The sequence below is a fragment of the Chinchilla lanigera genome, unplaced genomic scaffold, assembly GCF_000276665.1.
Source record: "Chinchilla lanigera isolate Chin_1 unplaced genomic scaffold, ChiLan1.0 scaffold00010, whole genome shotgun sequence".
Classification (NCBI taxonomy): Eukaryota; Metazoa; Chordata; class Mammalia; order Rodentia; family Chinchillidae; genus Chinchilla; species Chinchilla lanigera.
The window spans coordinates 16,605,991-16,629,920 of record NW_004955411.1 but is presented as its reverse complement, the minus strand read 5'-3'; the positions used below and the strand labels follow the sequence as shown (position 1 = coordinate 16,629,920).

The following is a 23,930-nucleotide window of genomic DNA, read 5'->3' as shown; positions in this document are numbered from 1 at the left end:
TTGGAGGGCAAGAGGCACACGAGGTTATAGCTTGGGCATGTTTTAAACACAGATTCCAAAGCTCCCCGTGCCACCTACAGAAATGCCCTGTGGTCACTTCCTCTTCTTTGCCAATTAGTTCTGTCCCTGCTGTTCTGATACTGCCTGGCACATATGAAGACAGTCAGAAAAGCATTGGAAGTAACTAGGAGAATACAGAAAACGTGAATGGGAGGTATTCCCATCAGGATATGCCTCACCCTGTGCATAGGTTAGGACAGAGTGCCCAAGTCCCACTCAGAGCTGTGTCCCTGGCGTTGAGAGAGGTTCCCTGAAAACGGCAAAGTTGTGTGCTCCCTCTTCTCTCTTTCCTTCCTTTCACCAAAGCTTTTGTGATGTTTGCTTTTTTCCCCTGGAACAGTGACTAAGCGTGTCTGACGCAGAGGGCTGGTCGCTGGGTCAGTTTCATCCTCACACTTTGGCTTAGGGAGGGCTGGTGCAGTGAGAAAAGGACAAACGCGCTGGGTCTTTGTTTCTGACGCTCCCTTAAGAAGAGCTATAGCATTCAGCTCAAGGGGTTGTGTTACGACACATGCATGTGTTCAGGAAACTGTCGGTCTCAGATACATCTCCTTTTGCCCCTGTAATATCCCAAGAGGAAATTTGCATTGCTTCTTAGAACTCACTGACATCGACAAGGACACGTACGTTTTTTCCTGTGTGTAGGCCACGTCAGTGCCCTCCTTGGAAATGACAGTAGTGACTCATTTAGAAAGAGGATTCGTTCAACCTGTGACACAGTTGTGAACAGGACTGGTCTTCCCTCAAGACACTCCCGTGCTTTAAAAATGATTTTTCTTTTTATTTTTTGAAGCAAGAATATTTTTTGCATCCCTAACCAGTAAAAGAAAAGACATTCGCCTCAGCTCTTTGTCATTTTTGGAAAGCACTCAGCCCCTCCCATGAGTATGCTGCAGACGGGAGAGTGATGATAAAACTAGGTTTGCAGTGTCAGTTTTCCTAGCGTGCAGGGGTTAGGTTTGCTAAGGACTCTGTCAGGGCCTTAGCATGACCACTTCTCTGGGAGTTAATAACGTGCCTTCAGGAGATACTTTGACCCTGGTGGAAATGTTGTCCCCAGGAATACACTGTAGATGAATCCTTCCCCACGTGAGTCACAACTTATTTTCCTGGGCGGATCTAAAAGAAGCCAACATGTATTGGGCTGCTTCTAACCCAGGCTGCTCTCATAGGGGTTCCAGGTGCCTTCCTTTCCAAGTGAACCCCAAGGACACAAGTCAGAAACAAAACATGAGCTTCCTACCCTCCCCCCGCCACCAAACTGATGCTTCAGATGTTGCTTCCCAGTCTCTTTTCAGCCACTCCTAGAAGGAGCCCAAATGTTAACCAGGCCTGGTGGTACCCGCCTATAATCCCAGCACTCTGGGAGGCTGAAGCAGGCAGATAACAAGTTTGAGCCCCGCCTGGGAGGGAGGTTAGCAATTCAGCAAAACCTGTCGCAAAATAAAAAAGAAAAAGAAAGCCAGGGATGTAGCTCAGTGCAAAGGCCCTGAGTTTAATCCCCAGTGATAAAATAAAACGTGTTGACATACCTCACATTCTATACGATGTTCAGGTTATACCATTTTAAGTGTCTCTCTCATCTCAAAAACATTGACTTCTCCCATCTTTTTCATTCTTCTCTAGTTTTGAAAAAAGCTTAAATGAGCACAGTGTCGTTCTTTATCAATAATCAGCATCGTTTTTCAGTGTTGAAGACTGACTGCAGAGCTCAGCCTGTGCTCTACCACTGAACTGCACCCCCAGGCCCAGCTTTTTTTTTTTTTTTTCAAACTATGGCATATCAAGTGCCAAATGTGCCAAATTTAACAGTCTTTTTTTCTGGGCCTGCAGCAATGTACAGCACACTTCTCCACATCTCTTATTTTGGTGGCATCATGCTGTGTAATTTTCAACAGCTCCCTCATTCCACATACCTATCCACTGTGTACTGCCGCTAGGTTAATCATACAGCGCCAACACATGCTTATCATCCAGGGTTTCCATAAATCACAGTTTCCTCAGCTGTCACCTACTGCCGGCTATCCCAGTTGTTTCCAGTTTCTTCCCCCCTTATAAAAACTGCCACAGTAAACATTTATGTGAACCTGGTGTTAGTAGTGGTGCTTTTGTTTTTGTGCTTGGAGTCCCATAGCTGGGAAAGGTCACACCTCTGAATTACCTAAAGCTGAAGGCTGAAAGTAAAGGCTGAAGCAATTGAATACCCTTCAGCAACTCCAGGGTGTCCTTTTCCCCCTATTTTTGCCAGTACTATTCATCACTAGTCTGTAATTTTTGCAAATTTGATAGCAAAGAAGTTGACCCTTGTTTTTTTCCACATGTATATTTCCTTTCCTGTGCATTGTCAGTTAACGTCTTTACCTGTTGTTTTTTGTATTGTTTTTCTTTAAACCAACCTGCAAGAACCTTAATCCTTAGAATTAAGAACGTTAACCCTTTCTTATAGATACAGTATTGCCTATATTTTCTCCTAGTCTATTTATTTATTTATATTGTTTTTTCATATAGAAAATTTTAAATATTATCTGGGCAGTGTATCAGTTTTTAATCTTCATGACTTCATCTGTATTCCTTAAGAAGTCAGTTTAGAGCCGGGTGCAGTGGCTCACTCCTGTAATACCAGCACTTGGGAGGCTGAGGCAGGAGGATCGCTGGGAGTCCAAGGCCAGCCTGGGTTACAGAGTGAACTCAAGGTTAGTCTGAACTACATAGTGAGACCCTGTCTCAACAAACCAAATAAAAGAAAAAAAAGTCAACTTGCAAATTTTTTTCTTCCAATGATAGAAAGAATGAGTAAGTCATACTAAGTGAAAAAAGTCATAAAACAGTATGTATAATAAGGTCCTAGTTGTTTCATAAATATAGATATAAATAATGAAATCAGTATGGAGAATAAGATAAAACTGGAAGCAAAGTTGAGGAAAGGAAGTATAGGAAAAATTTTATTTCTAAGTATATCTGTAATGTTTGAATTTTATGTATGTGTGTCTCACACAAGTTCATGTTTTTAACTGAGATATAATTCCCATTCCATAAAATTTGCCCTATTTGAAGTAGAGAGAGAGATCTTTTGTAGAAGGGAGGGAACCAAGAGATGGAGGGGCAGGGAAGGAAAGGGGATGAAAAAAAGAATTAAGATGTATTATGTATATGTACAAATTCCTCACAAGGGACTAATTAAAAAGTAAAAGTTGAAACAGAAAAAAAAAAATAAAGTAACAAATGTTTACTTTCAATCAATTTTCCTAGAAATGCTAAGGTTTTAATGGCCTTAAAGGCAAATTTACACTTTGAATGTATGTGTTTTCTCTGCATTAAAATGATACACTGTCTGGATGTGGTGCACACCTATGATCCCAGCACTCGGGAGGCTGAGACAGAAGGATCGACATGAGTTCAAGACCAGCCTGGGCTCCATAGCAAGACCCTATATCAGGGCTGGGGATTTAGCTCAGTGGCAAAAGCGCCTGCCTGGCAAGCGCAAGGTCATGAGTTTGGTTCCCGGGACCGGAGAAAAACCAAAAAAAAAAAAAAAAAAAAAAAAAAAAGACCCTATCTCAAAAAAACAAAATAATAATAATAATAAAATAAATAAAATGATACACTGAGGCCAGGCATGGTGGCACATGCCCATAATCCCAGCACTTGGGAGGCTGAAGCAGGAGAATCACTGCACGTTTGAGACCAGCCTGGGCTATATTCTTAGTGAGTTCAAGCCCAGCCTGAACTGCATAGTGAGATCCTGTCTAAAAAAGAAATGAAATAAAACAAAATAATATATTGCATATTCATCAGAAACTTTTTGCCCTGTTAAAGTGAACAATGTAGTGATTTTAATGTATCTCCGACATTGTACAAACATCTCTGCTCATTCCAGAACGTTTTATCACTTCAGAAGGAAATGCTTTACTCATCAGCAGTCACTCCTCATTGCCTGCTTCCCTCATCCCCAGGCAGCCGCCAATCTACCTTCTGTCTCAGTTGATTTGCCTGTTCTGGATATTTCATAAAAATAGAATCTCGCAGTATATGTGGCCTGTTGTGTCTCGCACTGCACTTAGCATCATGTTTTAAAATTGATCCTCACCATTAATGTACCCACAAGTACATTATCATGTATCAATACATCGTTCCTTTTTAGTTGCTTAGTGATCTTCCATCATATAGATCTATTTTGTTGAGCCACACCACATTTTTTGATCCATCTTTGGCTGAGGGATCTGTGGGTTGTTTCCACTCTTTTTTGAGGGGAGGTGATTGAGACAAGGTCTTGCTATGCAGTTCAGGCTGGGTTTACCTCATTATATAGCCCAGGCCGGCCTTGAACTTGCAGCAGTCCTCCTGCCTCAGCCTCCCAAGTGCTAGAATTATAGGCATGTGCCGCCATGCCTGGCCTCAGTGTATCATTTTTTGGTTTTGGGGGGATTTTGGGGTTTTTTTCTTTTCAGGCAGGGTCTCACTATGTAGCTCAGGCCAGCCTTGAACTCACTATGTAACCCAGGCTGGCCTCAAACTTATGGCAATCTTTCCTGCCTCAGCCTCACAAGTGCTGGGATTACAGGTATGCACCACTACTCCCAGCTTCCATTCTCATTCTGATAATACTATTATGTGCATCCAGCTACAAGCTTTTGGTAGATATGTTTTCAGTTCTTTTCATTATATATTAGGTATAGAATTGTTTGATTATATAGTAACTATTTTACTCTCTTGAGGAACTGCCTTACTGGTTTTCAAGGAAGCTGTACCATTTTACATTCCCTCCAGCACTGTATAATGGATTCACATTTTCCACATATTCAGTAATACTTGTTATTGTCCATCTTTTTTTGTAGCCATCTAGTGGGTTCCAGGTATCTCATGACTTGTAGATTTGCCCTCTCCTCCCTCTCCCTCTCTTTCTCTCTCTCTCTCTCTCCCCTCTGTCTTTCTCACTCTTCTTCCCCCTTTCCTCACCTTCAAATAAATCATCTGATTTTATTTTTAAAGGAAACAACTTTGAAAACTGTTTAAAAAAAATCACAATCATTTTCCAAATAGTAAGCTTCCTAGTAAGACTATTTTGAACCCAAAGCATTTCTAATTAATTGTGGATGTTAGTTTAAAAAAGTCACTAGAGAGAAAGTCTATTTGCATAGTCAAGAGTATTGATTAGTTGCACTTGCTTTCTTCACAGATTTTATGTTGAGAGAGATAAAAGTATGAGAATAAGTGGGGGGTGGGTGTATGTGTGCGTGTGTGGGAGAGAGACACAGAAGACAGACAGAGAAAGAAGGGGGACATCCAGAGCAAACAGTGAAATAATATACGACAGAAGAGCCATGTCTAACTCATCTCATCCTGGTGATGACTTTGACACACATTGGCATATAAAATTTTTACAACTGTTTTTGTGATGTGGTGACTCGGGCGGGTTTTTGGAAGTGTCTGTAATTGGTCTGCTTAATAAAAAGAAGACCTCCCAGAGCAGCATAGAAGTCAGCCATATTACTAATTAAAACAGTGTTTCCATGTTGTCTGGAACGTTCTCATCATCCAGAATCCCAGCGAATACTGTATGCTTGTAAGAAGAAATTGTGTGGCAAAGAGAGACCGAGCTGATGAACAGAAATAATAATACCTCCTTGCTACAAGGCAGTGCAAACTTTGCAGAGCACTTCCTTGGCCTATTACCCAGTTTTATTCTTCATAGCAACCTTATAAGCTAAGCAGGGTAAATGCTCTGTGACTCACAGAGCCTGCCAGAGCTTTAAGACAGAGCTAAGGGCCTGCCTGGGGTCACCCAGTTCATTCACTGCAGTAGCATTACTAAACCCCAGGTGTCCTGCATTGTGCCGGAAACTGGACCGTGAGAATAGAGGGTAGGAGGACAGCTGTGCGGGAAACTTTTCTCAGTCTAGCTGGGGAGCTCTTGGCGTTGGCATCTGCCTAGCCCTGAGCCGGCTGCCCCGTCCCATGAACACTGGAATCCTCAGTCCAGGGGGCATCTTCCGCCTTCCCTGAAAACCCACTGGGATCTGAGGGTCTCTTTTTTTTAGTGCGTGTTTCTAGTACATCATGACATTCATTGCGTTGGGTAGTTGATAAATGTACATGACACGTCTTATTTCTTTTTATGTCCCCTTGAAAGAGCCGAAGTTAAAAACTCTGAGAGCTGACGACACCATCAGCACTTCAGTATGGCATTAGGGTGGCCCTACTCCTGTGACTTCCACTCAGCCGCTGGTAGTGTGATCATAAAAGGAGTTAGGAAAAAAGTACTCACAAACTACTCCTCCACTGGGACTTCAGAGGAGCAAGATACTTCTTTTAGGCTTTTTCCATAAAATCTAGAGTTCCGTCCTCCTCCTTCAGAAACCGTCACACAGCAAACCAGAGCCACTAGGCACCTCAAAATGCGTTCAGAGGCATGGTGAGGCGAGGAGGACACAATACCCCGGATTACAACTCCATAAAAAATGTATAGAGTAAATGAAGGTCACCGGGAAGTGCATCAGAGCAATACGGTCATTCAGGGATGGGAGCTTTTCCCCCTTCTTTTGTCTCATCTTTGAATTTTCTGTAAGAAATTCTATAGCTTCTAAATGACTTTGTTAATAGGGAGGAAGGAGATGAGGATTTAGGCCGCCAATGAGAGTAGTTGCTGGCAGGATGTTTTCTGTTTGATGAGAAGGAAGCCCCGGCCTGTCCTATTCATTCATGGCCTCCAGCCATGCAGACAGCAGCAAGAAGGCGCATTTCAGTTTCCTGCACCATCCAAATACCACAGCTTCCTCCCGCCCTTGGCCAGCTCCTGAGTCCTGAGGTTACTGGGAGGAAGCACCCAGTTCACTGCCTCCTGAATAGCTGGAGGACCCAAAAGGTCTCGGCCTTCTCTGGTAATTGCTTAGCGGGGCAGTGCAGGTACCATGCTAAAAACCGACCTCTAATCCTGCTCCCTCTGTGTGTTCCGGAGGGAAATGAGGAGTCAGCACTTTGGAAGGGCTGGATAAAATCAACAATAGCTTATTGTGCAAACCGTGGCCGTGGCCAGTGGTGCCCTTGTTTGCCCTTGGCTTGCTGACTCAGTGGCCGTTCCTGAGTCTCAGAGGCTCTACCGAGAGCCACAGCGGTGGGCTCATAGCTAAAGAGAGTCAGTCCCCACAAACCCCACACACACCCCTTCGCCTAAGCAGCCTGGCTGCCCAGAGCCGCATGTGGTCAACCAAATGTAAGTGGAGGTCATTCAGGCAGTTGGTGGTGGGTAGCTGGCAGGATTCTTCATCTTTTCTGATTGGCTGTCCCACACTGTTTATGAGGATACGGTGAATGAAAATCAAACCCCTGCTGAGAAATGAAATCCTGGAAGAACAACTGTGTGAAGAGATAGTAGTAAGATGTGAAGCCCTGTTGGGCTCACTGGGGTTGTAATGATTGTCCGCAAGAGAGAAGAGCAGAACAGCCTCAGCCTTCCCCGTGTGTTTCCACTTTCCGAAGGCCCAGCGCATATCTGACATTCGAGCCCGAAGTGGGGACTATGGAGGCGTCTGAGGGCCTGTGGATAGGACGTTCTTCAGGGGACCAAAGCGAAGCAATGCTTGTTGGCTTGAACTTACCTGCTCTGAAAACAATAAAGGGATGTGGTCAGTGTCCCTCTGAGCCTCTCCAGGAGCAAGTCAGGGACTCCACTTGCTATCGGTGTGAATTCTTTCTTGGTGTAGGGGCAGCAACTCTCTAAAAAAGACACAAAGTGAGGGGTATTGGGAGTTTTCACATGGAAGGAAGTCTGTAGTTGACTATTTTCTTTAGTTTGTTTTTTTTTTTTCTGGTACCGGGAATCGAACTCACGACCTCGCACTTGCCAGGCAGGCGCTGTGCCGCTGAGCTAAATCCCTAGCCCCTTGACTATTTTCTTATGACCCTCTTTTAAAAGCAGCTTGAGTTGCAACAGCCCTGCTGAAATTTTCTATGGCCTTTTGCTTCAAGGACTTTGAAATTAGCATTGTTGATTTTTCCTTTCTCCTGCCAGCTCTCTGTCCCATCTCCCTCATGTTTTCTGTTTGCTGTCTAGATGGTTTTTAAATAGCATCGCTCTTCATATGGAAGCCCTTTTGACTTCGCCTGTGGCCGGAACTATAGATACATTTTCTTTCTGAAAAGAAGTGACACAATTTGGGGAAGAAGCAGAACGGCCTTGTTGTCAGCAAAGGGGGAAACTCCACAGCCCCCCAAAGGGTCACAACCTTCGCTGTGTCGAAACATCCCTGTTTCCATCAGATAGACCTCTGTGTTACTGATGCACCCTCCAGGATCTGCGTGTCTGTTTGTTATCCAAAGGGTATAAAAGGGAAATCAAACATTCTTTCATATCATTATAAGCCTTGTGCAAACACAGCACCGTGCACAAAGGCCTTTCCCGAGCCCATAATAAGGAACTGTTTGTCCTGGCTAGAAGTTGGAGCAGGGTGGAGCTGAGAGGAGTGTAATGTGCCCTGCTATGATTTTGCTTTCTTGGGCCAAAATTTGACAGGTGTCATGGGACGGAGTTCACCAGGTGGAAGTTGAATCAGCCCCCATGGGGAGCCTTCAGCAAATGCCACGTAGCACAGGCTCAGCGCTAGGAAGTAACGTGACAAAGAAATTGCACCCAACCACAGAAAAGCCCAGTGATCATTTAGTGTTTGCTTTGGGGTGGTGGGGGGATTAACTACCACAAATAACCAGGAACAGGACTCGGGTCTGTCTGCATCTGAAGCAACCAAAGAAAAAGCCTGCACGCAGGTTAGAAGAGCTTCATCCTAGTCCCCTAAAGAGCACGGCCTTACCAGTGCGGCACCTGAATACTGATTGAGGGGTTAGTTTCTTTTCCAAAAATATTGGAATCAATTCCACCCAGGTCCATGTGTTTTTCTTGCTACTCAGGTTGTGTCTTCCGGTGCCGTGCTGTCTAATACCGCAGCCACACCCTGCACATGGCTAGTGACAAGGGAGCTAGTCTGGGTTGTAACGTGCTGGTATGGTAAAATATGCTTTGGATTTTGAACATCTGCCAAAAACATGTAAAATATTTCACTGATAATTTTGTGTTAACTGCATGTTAGAAATATTTTAGATATATCTGGTTAATGACACAGTATTAAAATTAGTTCCTCATGTTCATGTTTCTTTCTTTTAATGTGACTACTAGAAAATGAAAATCACATAGATGGCTGGTGGTTGTGTATGGCGTGGGGCTAGCCCATGAATGAAGTTTAGGTTTGTAGCGCCATCTGCTGGCCCATCTGAAGCAGACTCAAATGTAAGCAGAAATCTGAGCGGGGAACAGACTTCTGCCCTAGCAAAGTGCAAGCCTCCTTTTTAAGGAGCTTCTGAAGCAGAACCAGAGCTGAACCCAGAAGTCCGTCAATCATCAGCAAGAGCCTTAGAAAACGTAGTAGTAGGTATCTTGAAGATGCAGACCTGTGCTTCACCTAATTGGCGCTGAGAAAGCAGAGACATAGAGAGCCTTGGTTTGCTTCTCAGCTGCTGCACAAGGCTTCTGATGAGCACTCAATGTCATTGGTTTCTATTCTTAGAAATACATCAAATTGCATAGGATTGTAACCAAATATTTAACCATATAGGAAGGACACGACCCTCCCTCAAGAGACTGGCATCCTCTGTTTAGGTATGTTTATTTGCCTTGACTTGTCAAGTAGGAAGCTCATTGATGAAGTACCTAAATGGGTTATCTACTGACACATAATAAATCGCTCCAAAACTTAATGTCTTAAATAAACAATAGTCATTTAACATCTCTCACAGGGTCCGCAATTCAGGAGTGACTCGGATAAGCAATTCTGGTTCAACATTTCTCATGTGTTTAAAGTCAGGTGCTGGCTGGGGCTGCAGTCAGCTGAAGGTTTCCCTGGGGCTGGAGAATCCGTGTCCAACGTGGCCCATTCACGTGACTGGCAAGGTGATGCCAGCTGTTGGTAGAGGCATCAGCTCCTGTCCTCATGGGCTTCTTGTAGGGCTACTTTAGTGTCCTTAAAGCATAGCAGCTGGTTTCCTCCAGAGCAAGCAGTCTAAGAGGCCTAAGATGCAATGCCTTTTATGACCTAGCCTCTTTATAGAGAAATGTCAACATTACATTATGAAAGGAAATGTGAGATGAAATAGCCACTTAGGGGAAAACACAGTCTGCCAAAGTACCAAACACTCACACAGCTGCTCTGCATAATACTGTACACATAAAAAGCATCCCCTGTTTTTCAGAAGAGGAAATTGAGACCCAGAGAGGTAAGGTAGCTTGCCAGATGTCTCATGTCTGCTAAAAAAGACTAAACCCAGTTCTGACTCCTAGGCCGTGTTGAGGGCCTGTCCAGGGTATCTTCTTTATGCTGTTGTAACTAAGAATTGCACTGATGGATCTTTCCAGTGTCCTCAGGATGTGCGGGGCTCTGTCCAGTCCAGTCCCCTGAGAAGTCCTTAGATGGTGTTCCTCTCTAATTTGTTGCTTTGTCGATTAGGCTGTATTGTGAAAGGTCTTAACTATGAGTCCTCCTTTCAGAAATGCTAAGTAATGAAAAAATGTCATATTTTCCAATATTTTTACATGCCCCCTTCAGAAAATCTCAGGAATGATAACCATACTATAAGTTCTGTGTATTATTCTGTTTGATTATTTTTGGGGGCTGGGGGGCGTTTCCAGTACCAGGAACTGAACTCACAACCTTGCACTTGCCAGGCAGGTGCTGTGCCACTGAGCTAAATCCCCAGCCCCCTGTTTGATCATTTAAATATTTCACCTCACTTGTTTTTGAAACGGGAAAGAATTAATTACTACTTGTTCCAGTAGATTCCATATTACTTATTAATCTCTTAAAAAGGTTTTTACCATTTTCTGATTCTTTTGCCTGCTGGAATTAAAATCCAGCTGCATAATCCTACCCTGTTATTCTTGGTTTCAGGTCAAACTTCCTTTTCCTGTAGATCAAATCACAGATCTTCCAAGGAACGATTTCCAGATGATGATTAAGATGCACAAGCTAACCTCAGAGCAGTTAGAGTTTATTCACGACGTCCGGCGGCGCAGCAAGAACCGCATTGCAGCTCAGCGCTGCCGCAAGAGGAAACTGGACTGTATTCAGAACTTAGAATGTGAAATCCGCAAATTGGTGAGTTGACCCACCAGCAATCTGAAGTGAGCAGGATTGATATAAAAGTTACGGTAAGGGCAGCTGAAGCAATAGAGGAAAAGTTCACCCTTCAGGAAAGTTTGCATTTATTTTTAAAGTTTCTCACCAGAAATAATTGCTTAACATCTGCAGCGTGTGGATGTGCATGTGTGTAAGAGTATGTCATATCCTTCAGCCATCCATATAGACTTAGTTCTTTTTGATTTTTCACTTGACACACAGTAATAGCTGTTGCTTATTTCATGCACCTTTACACCAGGCATTCTTCTAAACTATTTTTGGTTGTCTCCCATGCCTGCCTGTCTCTTACTTACCCAGTCACTAGGGGAGGATAATACTGAAAACCCTGAAGTGGAGTTGTCCTATGGCTCCATTTTAAACTATTTTTGTGGATGGTCACATTTAATCTATACTTTAACCCTCTAACTAGGTGCTGTTTTATTCCCACTAAAAGAGGAGGAAACTATGATGCAGAGATTAGATAACTATCCAGGATTCATAGAGCTTGAATGCAAGCCCAGGTGTCTCATTCCAAATTGTGTGGTTTTCCCACTTCTCTGTCTGCCTCCCAGCAGAAGAATCTAGGTTAGAGATAGGGCACCTGTCCACGGAGAGGGAATCGCTCAACAAGAGGATGTCCTAGCACGCTTGGCAGTACCAGAGTACTTGATTTTGCACTTCTCCCTTAAAGTGGCTGCCATCTCTTCCCTAGGCCTCTGAGTCCAAGTTCCTCCATGTTGAGGTATGAGCCCCCCTACCCCTCCTTTTCCTTGAAAATCATCCTTAAGCTACAGGAAGTAAATAGAGGCAGCCTCTGGCTCCTGACTGTAGCTTTGAAGGCAGTCACCTCAGCCTCATTCAACCTGACCTTTCTGCAGACCAAATACAGGGAACTCATCTCCAGTCTATGTCAGACTGTAGAAGAGAGAGGCCGTATAATATGGGTGTGGTCCAAGTTTCAGTCCTCAGACTACTTGCAGCAAATCTTCGCCTCATGGCAAGCCACTGCTGTCCTAATAAGAACCTAAGAGCAGAGATGAGATGTTCAAGAAGCATGAGGAAGTGTTATAGGTCATTATGATAGCCCTGAACTTCGGGGCTTTTAATTTCTTAACCCAAAGCAAATTACATCTGCCTGTGTTCAGTAACTTTCATCATCTATAAAGAAAAGCCCAAGATCATTAGTAAGCTATATCTTAGGGGAGGATGGATAGCAGATACCAAGAGAGTCAGATAGGAGGAATAAATTGCAATGTTCCACAACATAGAGTATCACTGTCATTCATAGTGATTTATGATACATTTTATAAGGAATTAGAAGAGAGAAATTGGAAGATTCCCCAACACAAAGAAATAATAAATGGTTAAGGAGATGGAAATGTTAATTAGCCTGATTTGATCATCACACATTATTTACATATATTGAATTACCATATTGTGTCCCCATAAATATATACAGTCATTATATGTCAACTTTTTAAAAAATTTTTTTTGGGTTTTTTTTTTTTATCTTTTTGAGACAGGGTCTCACTGTGCAGTTCAGGCTGGCCTTGTGCTCACTTTGTAGCCCAGGCTAGTCTCGAACTTGCAATGATCCTCCTGCCTCAGCCTTCCAAATTCTGGGATTACAGGCATGCACTACTACACCCTGTTTGAAAAACTTTTAAATGTACCCTGCCTTTTCTGAGCCAATCTATAGCAAGCCTCCAGTATCACCTTCCACTCACTTCCTAGGACTGGACCCCAATAAAGTCAAACTGTCAGCAATCCCCCCACATCTCCTGCTGTTTTACACTTTTGCATTTGCCCCTGTGCTGCTTCCTTTCTGCTTTGGACATTCCTCGTTGTTGTCCTTCTCTGTTATCTTTGTGTTTTAACAATCAAGTCACGTATCACCTGTCCAGAAAGCCTGCCTTTCCTATTCCCAGTCAGGCTGGGCCTCTGTCCCAGAACCCTGATGTAGTCTCTAGTTTGGTGCTTATTGCTCCGTCTTGGAGTATCTAAGTAGGCATCTGTCTCACCAGTCCCCAGCCCCCAGCCCCAAACTATAGCCTCCTGAAGGACAAGGACAGTACTGATCATCCCCGAGTCTCTAGCGGTGGAATGGACAGCTTTCAGGAAATGTCAGTTGCCCTAAACCTTACTAGGAATGATGACACTTTTGGCCAGGAGATTATAAGTTTCATCTTTTTTCCATTTTTTTCTTTGTTTGTTTGCTTTGCACTGCTGGGATCAAACCCAGGGCCTTACACATGCCAAGCAAGCATTCTACCACTGAGCTACATCCTCAGCCCTAATGCTTTAATAACAACAAAATGTTACTTAAACCACACAAGGAGACAGCACATTCTGCTGGTGAGTGTGGGTCTTCTAAAAGTCTGTTGTACTTAGATGACAGAGCCCACCAAGTACCAGTCTACAGGGTTTAGGCATGTGTCTAGTAATCCTTGCCCAGGATTCCTCTTCAGGTAGTAGAATTAACTCTACCTCTGTTTAAGAAATGCCTGATTTTAGCAATTAGCCTTCTGCTTAGTGTAACTTTGTAATACTGAACAAATTATAAAATCTATATACCAGGCAGATATCTAAAGCAGTTTGCTAGTGTTGTCCAGCTGAAAAAACAAAAAGACATCTCACAGTGTCTATCCCCTCAAGTAATACGCAGTTTCAGTACAGAATGAGAGCTCCACATGCTCCTTGGTGCACATTCGTGATTTAGAGCATCAGTCTTAGGGGCTGGGGATATAGCTCAGTGGCACAAGTGCCTGCCTTGCAAGTGCGAGGTCCTGGTACCAAATTCTTGGTACCAAAAAAAAATAGAGCATCGGCCTTTTAACGAAGGTATGACTTTGCCTGACCTTTCTACAGAGAGAGCCAAAACACTGTCACACGAGGCACCTCATCTTCCTCCTAGGAAGTGGCCTGGGACATTTTTCAGATGGCCAGTGAGGGTCAGTTGCCTTGTCCCAGAAGTTCCAGCAGAACTGAGTGAGACTCTTCTGGTGTCCGAGAGATAATCCCCCTCCAGAAGATTTCTAGGCTCAAAGGAAAGAAAGCCAGTTTGTACATCCTCACTTTGGAGATTTTTTTTTTCTTTTCCCAAAAAGATTTCCTAGATTGTTCTGCCTCATCCGCTACCCCTTACTCAGGGTGCTTTGCCCGATTGCCTGGTCTCGTTGGCCAGAGTGGCATGGGCGGGCAGGACAGGGCTGTCCCCTCCAGGTCTCGCCCTGCGCAGCCCCCGGCGGGCCCCGCCCTCCTCCTCCTCCCATGGTCTCCGCACACCCGCCACCCTGCTACTGCAAACTCGCATAATGTATTTCTCTCAAGTTGCACTTGTGCATCTGTTTATTTTTCATTTCTAAAACATGTTTTCTTGATAAATTTATAAATATTTTAGCAGGTGCCCTTTCCTCGTGTAAATCTCTCTCCAACACACATGCCCACGCTGCCTGCCAGATTGCATTCGTGTGACGGCACGTGCGGCTCCCATGTCGCAGACCCGCTCTTCGTGCCTGTCGGATGCCTGCTCATCTCTCCCCTCTCTTCTGCCTCGTGCCGTCTGCTTGTCCTCCCTGCCGGCCTTGCAGAGGCCAGCCCGGACTCCACCCTGCCTCCCACGCCGAGCTCTTCATCCGCCTCATCCTCATGTGCACTTCGTCAATCCTCCCCAGCGCCTGTTCCCTACACAAATGCTGATGATAAAACATTAATTCGTCTCCTTTCTGGTGCTAAGTTCACCTCTCTGATGGAGAATGCATTTGAGTAACGCAGGAACCTGTGTAGGATTTTGTTCAAGGGGGAAAACATCCCAGGGCTCCAGGCTCCATGTTGCTGTCTTCTCTCCCTGCTCTGGATCCACAGCACATTCCCCGGCATCCAAAGAGAACAGGCCATGTTCAGTCCGCTGTGCTGTAAAGCATAGACAGCCTGCTGATGCTTTGTTGAACCATATGAAATCGATAACAGTCAATTGTGTTTGTTTTTAAATAGACTTACTTCTTCAGAGCAGTTTTAGATTCACAGAAAAATGGAATGAAATACAGAGTCCAAATGTCCCCTGACCCTACACTCGCACAGTGTCCCCAACTGGAGTGGTACATTTGCTACAGTGGATGAGCCTGTATTCACACATCATTGCCACCAAGAGCGCTTGGTGAGGTTGTACATAAAGTTGTACAGTCCGTGGGTTTGCACAAATGTCTAATGACATGCATCCACCATTATGCAGAGTATTGTACAGAGTGGATTCCTTGACCTAAAACCCTCTGTGCTGCACTTTCTCATCTTTTCCTCCCTCCTTACCCCTGTGAACCACTGATCTTTTTACTGGCCCCCATAGCCTTTACTTTTCCAGAATGTCAGGCAGTTGGAATTGGTCAACTTTTGTACCTCAAAACTGGCAATCTAATACATTTGGGGAGATTTTCAACTATAAGATTTAAAATTAAGAATTTTCCAGCTGACACTACTTTATGAAAACTGAATTCCAGAAAACAGGAACACTGACTCCCTGCAGTTTCCTCGTTGGTAGTGACTGCTGATTGCTTGCCCAGGCCTGAGTGGGACAAGGTCTCCTGGGAATGAGTCAGTGTCGGCACACATCTGGATAAGCTGCTCAGGCAGGAGACGTGGCAGAAGTGTGTCCAGGCTCCCTGGGCATGTGAGTTTTTTAAGTGTCTACATCCTGACCTAGTCATTCATGAGTTATATTATAATAGAAGGTATAAAATCACAGCTTGGAAAACCCCCAGAAGCAAGATCTTATGTCTTCCAGTTCCAGCTTGACCAAGCCTTTTTCTCTTTTTGATGTATTGTCCAGGTGTGTGAGAAAGAAAAACTATTGTCAGAGAGGAATCAGCTGAAAGCATGCATGGGGGAACTGCTGGACAACTTCTCCTGCCTCTCCCAGGAAGTCTGCCGCGACATCCAGAGCCCCGAGCAGATCCAGGCCCTGCATCGATATTGCCCTGTCCTCATACCCATGGATCTCCCTGGAGCCTCCAGTATTAACCCCACTCCGCTGAGTGTAGAGCAGAACCTCACAGCCTCCCAGTGTGCAGTGGGGGAAAACGTGCCCTGCTGCTTGGAGTCAGGTGCAGCTCCCCCAGGGCCTCCCTGGGTACCCAGCAGCACCTCTGAGAATTGTACCTCTGGGAGGAGGTTGGAAGGTACTGACCAAGGAACCTTCTCAGAGCGAGGCCCTCCTCTTGAACCCAGGAGCCAATCGGTGACCGTAGACTTCTGCCAGGAAATGACTGATAAGTGTACAACCGACGAGCAGCCGAGGAAAGATTATACCTAGTGACTCAGATCTGCCTCCCAGTCCTCACACCTCTCCCATCTAGGTGTTCTTCAGACAGCCCGGGGCGCTGTTCATCTGGGTCTCGAAGAACCAAGGAGGAATTGGTGCACACTACAGCAGTCTTAGCAGCAATATGTTCCGACATATTCCCTCCTCTCTTCAAGCAGGAGTGATAGATAGTTACCTTCACAATGGTGCTACCCCTTGCTCAGGCAAGGAAAGACAGCAGTGCCGACACTGTCTGTCTGTGGGTTAATTTCAGTCTTCACAGGGATAGACTACAACACCTCTAGGACCCAACCACGGATTTTTTTTCTCAGTGGCCCATGTCACAAACCCTATCTCAGGAATTTCTTCTGAATGTTCAATTTTTTTCATTGAAGACAGCTTCTATACACATCAAAGTTTTATAGCTAGACTGTACATATTATATATAATATATATAAAATATATATATCCATATGCAAAAGTCCTGCATGCCTCAGTTTTCTCACTCTAGAACTGGAAACTTCATTTCTCATTTCTAAGCAGGTTCCCACATTCCTCTCTTCTTTTGTTTCTGATGCTCGAACTAATTTGGTAACTGTTAACATGGTTTTCCTTGCTGCCAGTTAAATTTGTGCTTATTTATGGACAAAATTCAGTGTTGGAAACTTTTTTTCAAGATTTTATTTCAGACCTTTTTTGTTTGTTTGTTTGGTTTGGTTTTAGCACCACCAAACGGTGCCACGAGAGCATTGTGGGTTTGTTCTTTGTTTGTGTTTGTTTGTTTGTTTGTTTTTTCTTGCAGATACTGTACAGTGATGGTCAACTTTGCCACTTGCACTGAGTTTTGGGTCAAACGTATTTTCTTAAATGAAGTCCTGACTTCATAGAACTCAAGTATACTGTATTTCTTTGCTTTTAGTTAAGAAGTAAAACATTTTAGCTCATTAAAAAGCACTCAGGTGATAATTATGTAGGAAAAACAATCTTGCCAAATAATAAATTCATCCAAGGATGTGTAGACAATAATCTGCTTGAATATTTTTATATTTCACCTCCTCCCCACCGTTCCCTAAGTAAGTGTAACTGCAGATAGAGTTCAGAACTGCTGGATGTTCAGATTTCTAAGTGGGGAGAGAGTTTGGACACCTTGTTCAACAGTGCATCAAAACAGCAGGAATCTGCTTTTGTACCAGAACCCATCGGGCACTGGCTCCTAAAAATTAAGGTAGAACTGTTTTCTTACCCAGGGAGAACATCCCATTCATTTTCCACACTTTATCGGGCCTCAGCTTGCTCTTAGAAGTATTACACGGTAGGCCTTCTCCTCTGAAGGACATGGCTGACCCGCCACCCTACTTTCCTGCCCAGGACTGACCTCCCAGGACACTTCACCTGAGAGGATTTGAGTCGCAGCCTAGAGGTCATGCCTTTCCATGGCAGCTTCTAGGTTAATGCAGCTCATTGAAAGTATGACAGAGCAGGGAAGATTCAAGCCTGAGATCCATCCCTGACACAGGCGAACACATTTCTTTCTCCTTTTCTTCTCCAAATGCTTTGAGTTGTGCTCTGAGGTTTTTCTGCAGGTCTCTTGTCTAAAGCCAGCTTCATCCTGCGGCTTTGGACAAGATATCATCAGAAGCCCTCTCTACCCTTTTCACACAGACACACACAGATACAGACACATGCAGACACACGCACACAGACACACATGCACACATGCACGCACCTCTTATCCTCACTTGATAATTTTCTTCTCTTGCTGCAAAAGTGGTTGGCTTGCAACCCAGAGAGAGCAGCTTCCCTGGGCTCTCAGGCGGTTGTGGCCCTTGGCCGTGTTTACAGGAAGGTGTGTCACAAGGAGGAGGGATCAGCTCCCTCCTTGCTGTGGTCCCGTCTCCTCTTGAGGAGCAGCCCAAGGGCCACTCCACCTGGCTGAGCAAGAGAGTCCAGAACAGTTTGGTGTAGGGCTGGGGTGGTGGGCAGTGGGGAATAGATGGTTGACTTTGTTTCTTTATTTGTGCCATTGTTTGGACAATATTAAAGCTGCATGTAAATGGAAAATTTAGTATATGATTAGTAGGCGAAAAGTGAAATCATAGTAACATATGTTTTAGTATTAACTTTTTTCTGTACAAATATTAGCAGTAAATGTTTAAATATGTATGAGTGTCAGAAGTTTGTTGGTTCATGCAGTAAGATGGGGGAAAAAAAGGCTTTTCTTTTAAAATAGTTCCACTTCTAAAACCTGCCTCTGGGTTTCCGTTTTTTCCTCGTGTGGATGTATGTGTGTGTGCTTGTCAGAGACGGATTTTGATGAAGCTCTGTGTTGGAGCTACTGTTTTTGTTACAGTTTTTGGAATTCTTAGGCTAGTAGAACAGTTCTGTGCTTCACCAAGGAGGTTTGCCTTTATGGAAAACTGGTGACAACTAGAATTTTAACTCAATGTGAATCATGTGATACTTCCCAGGTATGTGTTATGGTGGAGGAGTCGGAAGACAGTATTTTGTTCTTTAACTCTTGTTGCCTTTTTAAGTGACCTCTCCTCTTCTTTAAAAAACAAAAGGAATGTTTTCTGCTTGTATCATAACCAGGTGCAGACCAGCTTCTTGGCTTGATTTATCCTGGTGACAACTCGTATGCAACTGGTAGTTTTGACCGCATTCCATCCGTTTCCCCAGCGTTCTGTTCTACAGCCGACCTACGCAGCAGCCATTTCCAGGAGGGGCGGGGTCTCTTCATTTCTTCCCATCCTAACTCAGCCTCCTTTTTCCCCTCACCAGCCTCTGCCTTGCTTTTCTCTCTTTCCCCCTGCAACCCCTGCCATGGGAACTGGCTTTTTCTTTTCTAACTGCGCTAAAGGCTGTAGTTCTGTTTCTTAGATATTTTTAACAAGTTCTTTCATTCATTATCCACCAGGAACAGTGACTGGCTTTGTGTAATTGTTCATATGACATCTCTATGTCTTTTACTATTCTGAATCATTGCTTGTCAAAACTACTTCTGGGCTGATTCAAAGGAGGACTTGCTGGGAACCAGAATCCAAATTGCCTCAAGTGGAATTTAAAAACTCATTCTGTCTCTTTTCCTTGGGATCCCTTAGTCAACCTCATGCCCAGGGAGACGGGTGGAGGGCGCGGTGAGACAGAGTCTTGCTATGTAGATTAGGCTGGCTTTGAACTCACTATATAGCCCAGGCTGCCCTCAAACTCATAGTGATCGTCCTGCCTCAGCCTCCCAAGTGCTGGGCTCACAGGTGTGCACCACCATAGCTGGCAACCTCATGCCTTTTGCAGAGAGGAAAAGCAAACAAAGAACAAGAAATACAGGACGCTCCAATCATGGGCTGTTTAGGAGCATCACTGTGACAGCCTGGTTGGGTCTCTAAATGGCTGGGATAGGAATGGGTTGTTGGGGCAAGGCCAGTGCAGGCAACCCTGACCCTAATTAATAGCCCGCGTCAATCTAGTCCTCCCCTGGGTCCACCTTTGTCCTATTTGTGTCTCCAGACAACCTCCCTTCATTCCGATTCGTCAGGCTGTGGGCAGGCGAGTGCTTTGCTATATGTGTTTGCTTCTCTGCGTTATCTGGGGGTGCCTTGAATAAAATCAAACTCCATTACATACTGATTCTGGAACAAAACCGTTACAAAAACTTTTAAAAAAAGAAAAACTGGCAGAGTTGCTAGGCCATCCTGCTACTTCTCTTCCGGGTTCTTTAGGAATGACTCAGGCGTCAGAGGTGATGCTGCCGTAGAAAACGTTATTATGTATGTTGTACAAGTAATTTATTGAGTGTCTTTCTAAAGGTATGCTGCTTTTTAAGATGCACTATAATTTTGGATGTAATCCGTGTATTGCTTTTCCAAGGAAGTAAAAAAAGAAAAAGGCTAATGACTTAGTATGCCAACTGCCACTTCTCCTTAAAAAGGAGCTCGAGGACCATCTACAGCACTTGCATGGGAGAACTGACTAAGACCTACACTTTCTTTCAACATTTTGTGATTGCCATTAAAGAAGAAGAAAAAAGAAGAATTTTAAAAGTATAGGCCTTTTAAGGAACCTCAATGTCACGCCCCAAGAAGCTTCTCTGCATCCTGTGTAATAGCATAATCATCTCAGAATGAACAGAATCCTGCAAACCTTTATCAAACCCCTATTTGGCTACCTTTTTTCTACACACTATGCCCCACTTGAACTCAGAGTTGTTTTATCAATTACTTCTAATTGCTTCACTGTTGCTTATAGTTTAGGAGGAATTTCAAATCTGGAATGGAGCAAGAATCAAGTTTTTCTTTAAATTCCTGAAAATAGGCTAAAGGGCAAGATTTTTTTCCAAGAATAAAGTCTCATTATGTCAAGGCATAGTATTTCTTCCCCAAATTGAGGATTTTGTTGTAGGTTCAATTTCTGGAAAGTCAGTGCACAATACAGTTGGTATTCATAAAGGAAGTCTTGTGTGCATGGAGGCATTGTGTCTAAAGTGTATGTTTATAACACTGCCCGAGCCATCTCCTGACACAAGCATCAGAGACTGATGCTGTAGAATAGAATATATTTGTACACATAGCACGTGCAAATGGTATTTGTACATAGAAAAAACTTATTGTGGCAGGTCAAGAATAAATTATTTAACTGACAGTGCAAAAACATTACTTGCAAAGAGAAGTACTTGTATAGTATTTTCCTATACTCCACCCTGGGAGATAATATTTATATCAGTGAATATCAGTGCATTTTAATTGTAACATGAAAATGATGCTGCCATTTTGTGAAGAATACCCACTTGGTTGCAGAGGCCAATTTTTGTAGCTTTGATTTAATGTTGTGACAGGATGTGTACATTTACAAACAAGCAATGGATAAACCGCTCTGACTTTCATTTTCATTCCAGTTTTTTGACCTCAGATAAAACAGTGGCCCTTACAAAAGCAGAAGTGCACCAAGACCATTTCAGGTAGACTTGCATTCAGTGCCAAATGCTCCCATGGGGATAATTGGACGTGTTTATCAGGAAAGAGTAAAGGGACTTGGACAAGGGGGTTTTTCCTACAGATCGATATTAAGTCTTCTACCAAAACATGTCTGGAGGCAGAAGGGTGGCAACCACTTGAGTCCTAACAAAGCCTTTGCTGGGATGCACATGCTGGGATGACCATTCACACTCTACAAGGACCTGGCACTTCTAGTGAGCTATCAGGAAGACTGCAAATGCATTTGGGAGCTTCAGGTGCTTGTTAGACACAGTGAGCTATTCAAGGCAAGAGGGCCTGTGAGAATTTGTTCCAGAACCAGTCTAATCCAAGTGCACCTCTAATATATGCCTTACAGACTCCAGAGGCCATATTCAAAACAGGGTCTTCTCGGTGTATGCAAGGGGCTGCAGCCCCTCTTCTCTTCCTCCCCAGGTCGAACAATACGGACAGTTTCCACACATATCTACCTGTATAACCCTCCGTACCTCTCATAACTGGTCAACGACTGTAACAGGTTACATCAGGTGTTTTTCTACATACTTTTTACACAGATTCTATGCGATTAATGTAACTTAATTCAATGCATCATTTTATTGTACTAGTTCTTAGGCTTGTCCTTATTTTTTTTTTCTAAGTGATTGTGGTTTTTCTTGTGGTTTTTATTGTAAAGATGAAATGGCTGTTGATGCTTATTCTCTGTAACTAAGAATTTTTACCTTTTTGGGGAAAAAAAAAAGGCATTGCTATGAACTAATGAAACTTCATTTATTCATTGTAAATACACTATTGTGCAAAAAATTTTCACTCAGTTGAATTGCTAGTGTTAACTGAATTTTGTCTAGACACCATTTCTGTTGATGAAATAAAGACATATCATTATGCATTGTAAATTGATTTTCTCTGCCTCTGATCCTCTGATCCCTGCATTTCAGATTAGAAAGTGAAAAGCCTCAAAAAATCTTTTTTCCTTAAAAGGCCATTTTTCTTCCTCTAGTTTGGAACCCACCTTGATACCTGATTAATCTGATTAGAAATCTTTAAAACTTGATGATGCTAATGTGACTTCTAAACTCCAAATTTCTAGTGCCTATGAGAATAGGTCAGGGCATTAGATGAAATTTCCTGGTTTTGATATACAATAGCTATGCAAAATGTTACCTTTGGAAAAATGCTAAGTGCACACCTGTAGTCCAAGCTTCTCAGGAGGCTAAGGCAAGAGGATCACTTGAGCCCATGAGTTCAAGACTAGCTTGGACAGCAAAGTTAAGATCTAACTCAAAAAGTAAAAATAAAAGTAAATGGTGGCAAGGGCATTAAACCAACATCAAGATGCAATAAATTGTGAGGACAGAAGTTTAGAATTGACTTGGGTAGAAGAGTTGCACACCGAGTAACATCAAGAATCAGCAAACTATCATATCAAATTAAAAAGCTTCTACGTAGCAAAGGAAACAACAAAGTGAGGAGACAAGCTACAGAATGGGAAAAAATTGCCAGTTATTTCTCAGACAGAGGACTAATACAGTATCTAGCCTAAAAAACTAAAAAAAAAAAAAGACACCCCCCAAAATAAGACACATTCAAAAAATTTGCAACTGAAATGAATGTATAAATGGCTAATAAGTACATGAAAGAAGTGCTCAGCATCACCAGCCAGTAGAGAAATGTCAACTAAAACAACACTGAGATTCCATATTACTCCACAAAAAAAATGGCTATCATCGTGAAATCAAGTTATAACAAATACTGGAGAAGCTTTGAGGAAAAATAACTCTTCCACATTGCTGATGGGAATGTAAACTAGTTCAACCATTACGAAAATCAATATGGAAATTCCTCGAACTGAAAATAGATATTCCATGCTATTCCCCATCTAATTATCTTACCAAAAGAGTTAAAGACATCATATTTCAGTGATACATGCCTACTCATGTTTATAGAATCAGTTATAGCTAAATCTTTGAAAACCCTGTACATCCATCAACAGATGAATGGATAAAGAAAGTGGTGTATTTATACACAATGGGGTACTATCTCATCATAAAGAAGGATAAACTTGAGTCATTTGAAAAATGGATGCACCTTAAAACCATAATGTTAAATAAAATTAATCAGCCACATAAGTTTAAAGATTGTATAGTTTCTCCTGTATGAGAAATCAAAAGTACAAACAAAGAGCAAAATGAAAGATAGATAATAAGAAATGTAGGATAGATATATTGCAAAAGGAAAAGGTACCAGTAATGGAGGAAAGAGGAGGAGAGAAGGGGGCATAAAAAGAATTAAGAGATGTACAGCTCCCTCTACGGAATGTAATTATGTGCTGCAAACATGTACTAATACAACAAAAATTAGAATAGTACTTGGGAAGTAAAAAGAACTTAGAATTGTACTTTGGAAGTTAAGCTAGAAAGCTGTGTTTAATAACCAGGCCAGATGTCCATG

The 23,930-nt window shown here is 43.1% G+C and overlaps 1 protein-coding gene across 6 annotated transcripts in view; it reads left to right on the top strand.

The window, feature by feature from the left end:
- Nucleotides 1-22,375, top strand: part of Bach2 (BTB and CNC homology 1, basic leucine zipper transcription factor 2) — a 339,814-nt gene extending 317,439 nt beyond the window's left edge. For all 6 annotated transcript variants that reach the window (XM_005377763.2, XM_013510777.1, XM_013510775.1 and 3 more), the window contains 2 exons: nt 10,992-11,198; nt 16,042-22,375. In XM_005377763.2, the coding sequence (XP_005377820.1) occupies nt 10,992-11,198; nt 16,042-16,524 (690 nt within the window). In that variant the 3' untranslated portion in view covers nt 16,525-22,375. The remainder of the gene's footprint in view (nt 1-10,991; nt 11,199-16,041) is intronic.
- Nucleotides 22,376-23,930: the final 1,555 nt, after the last annotated feature.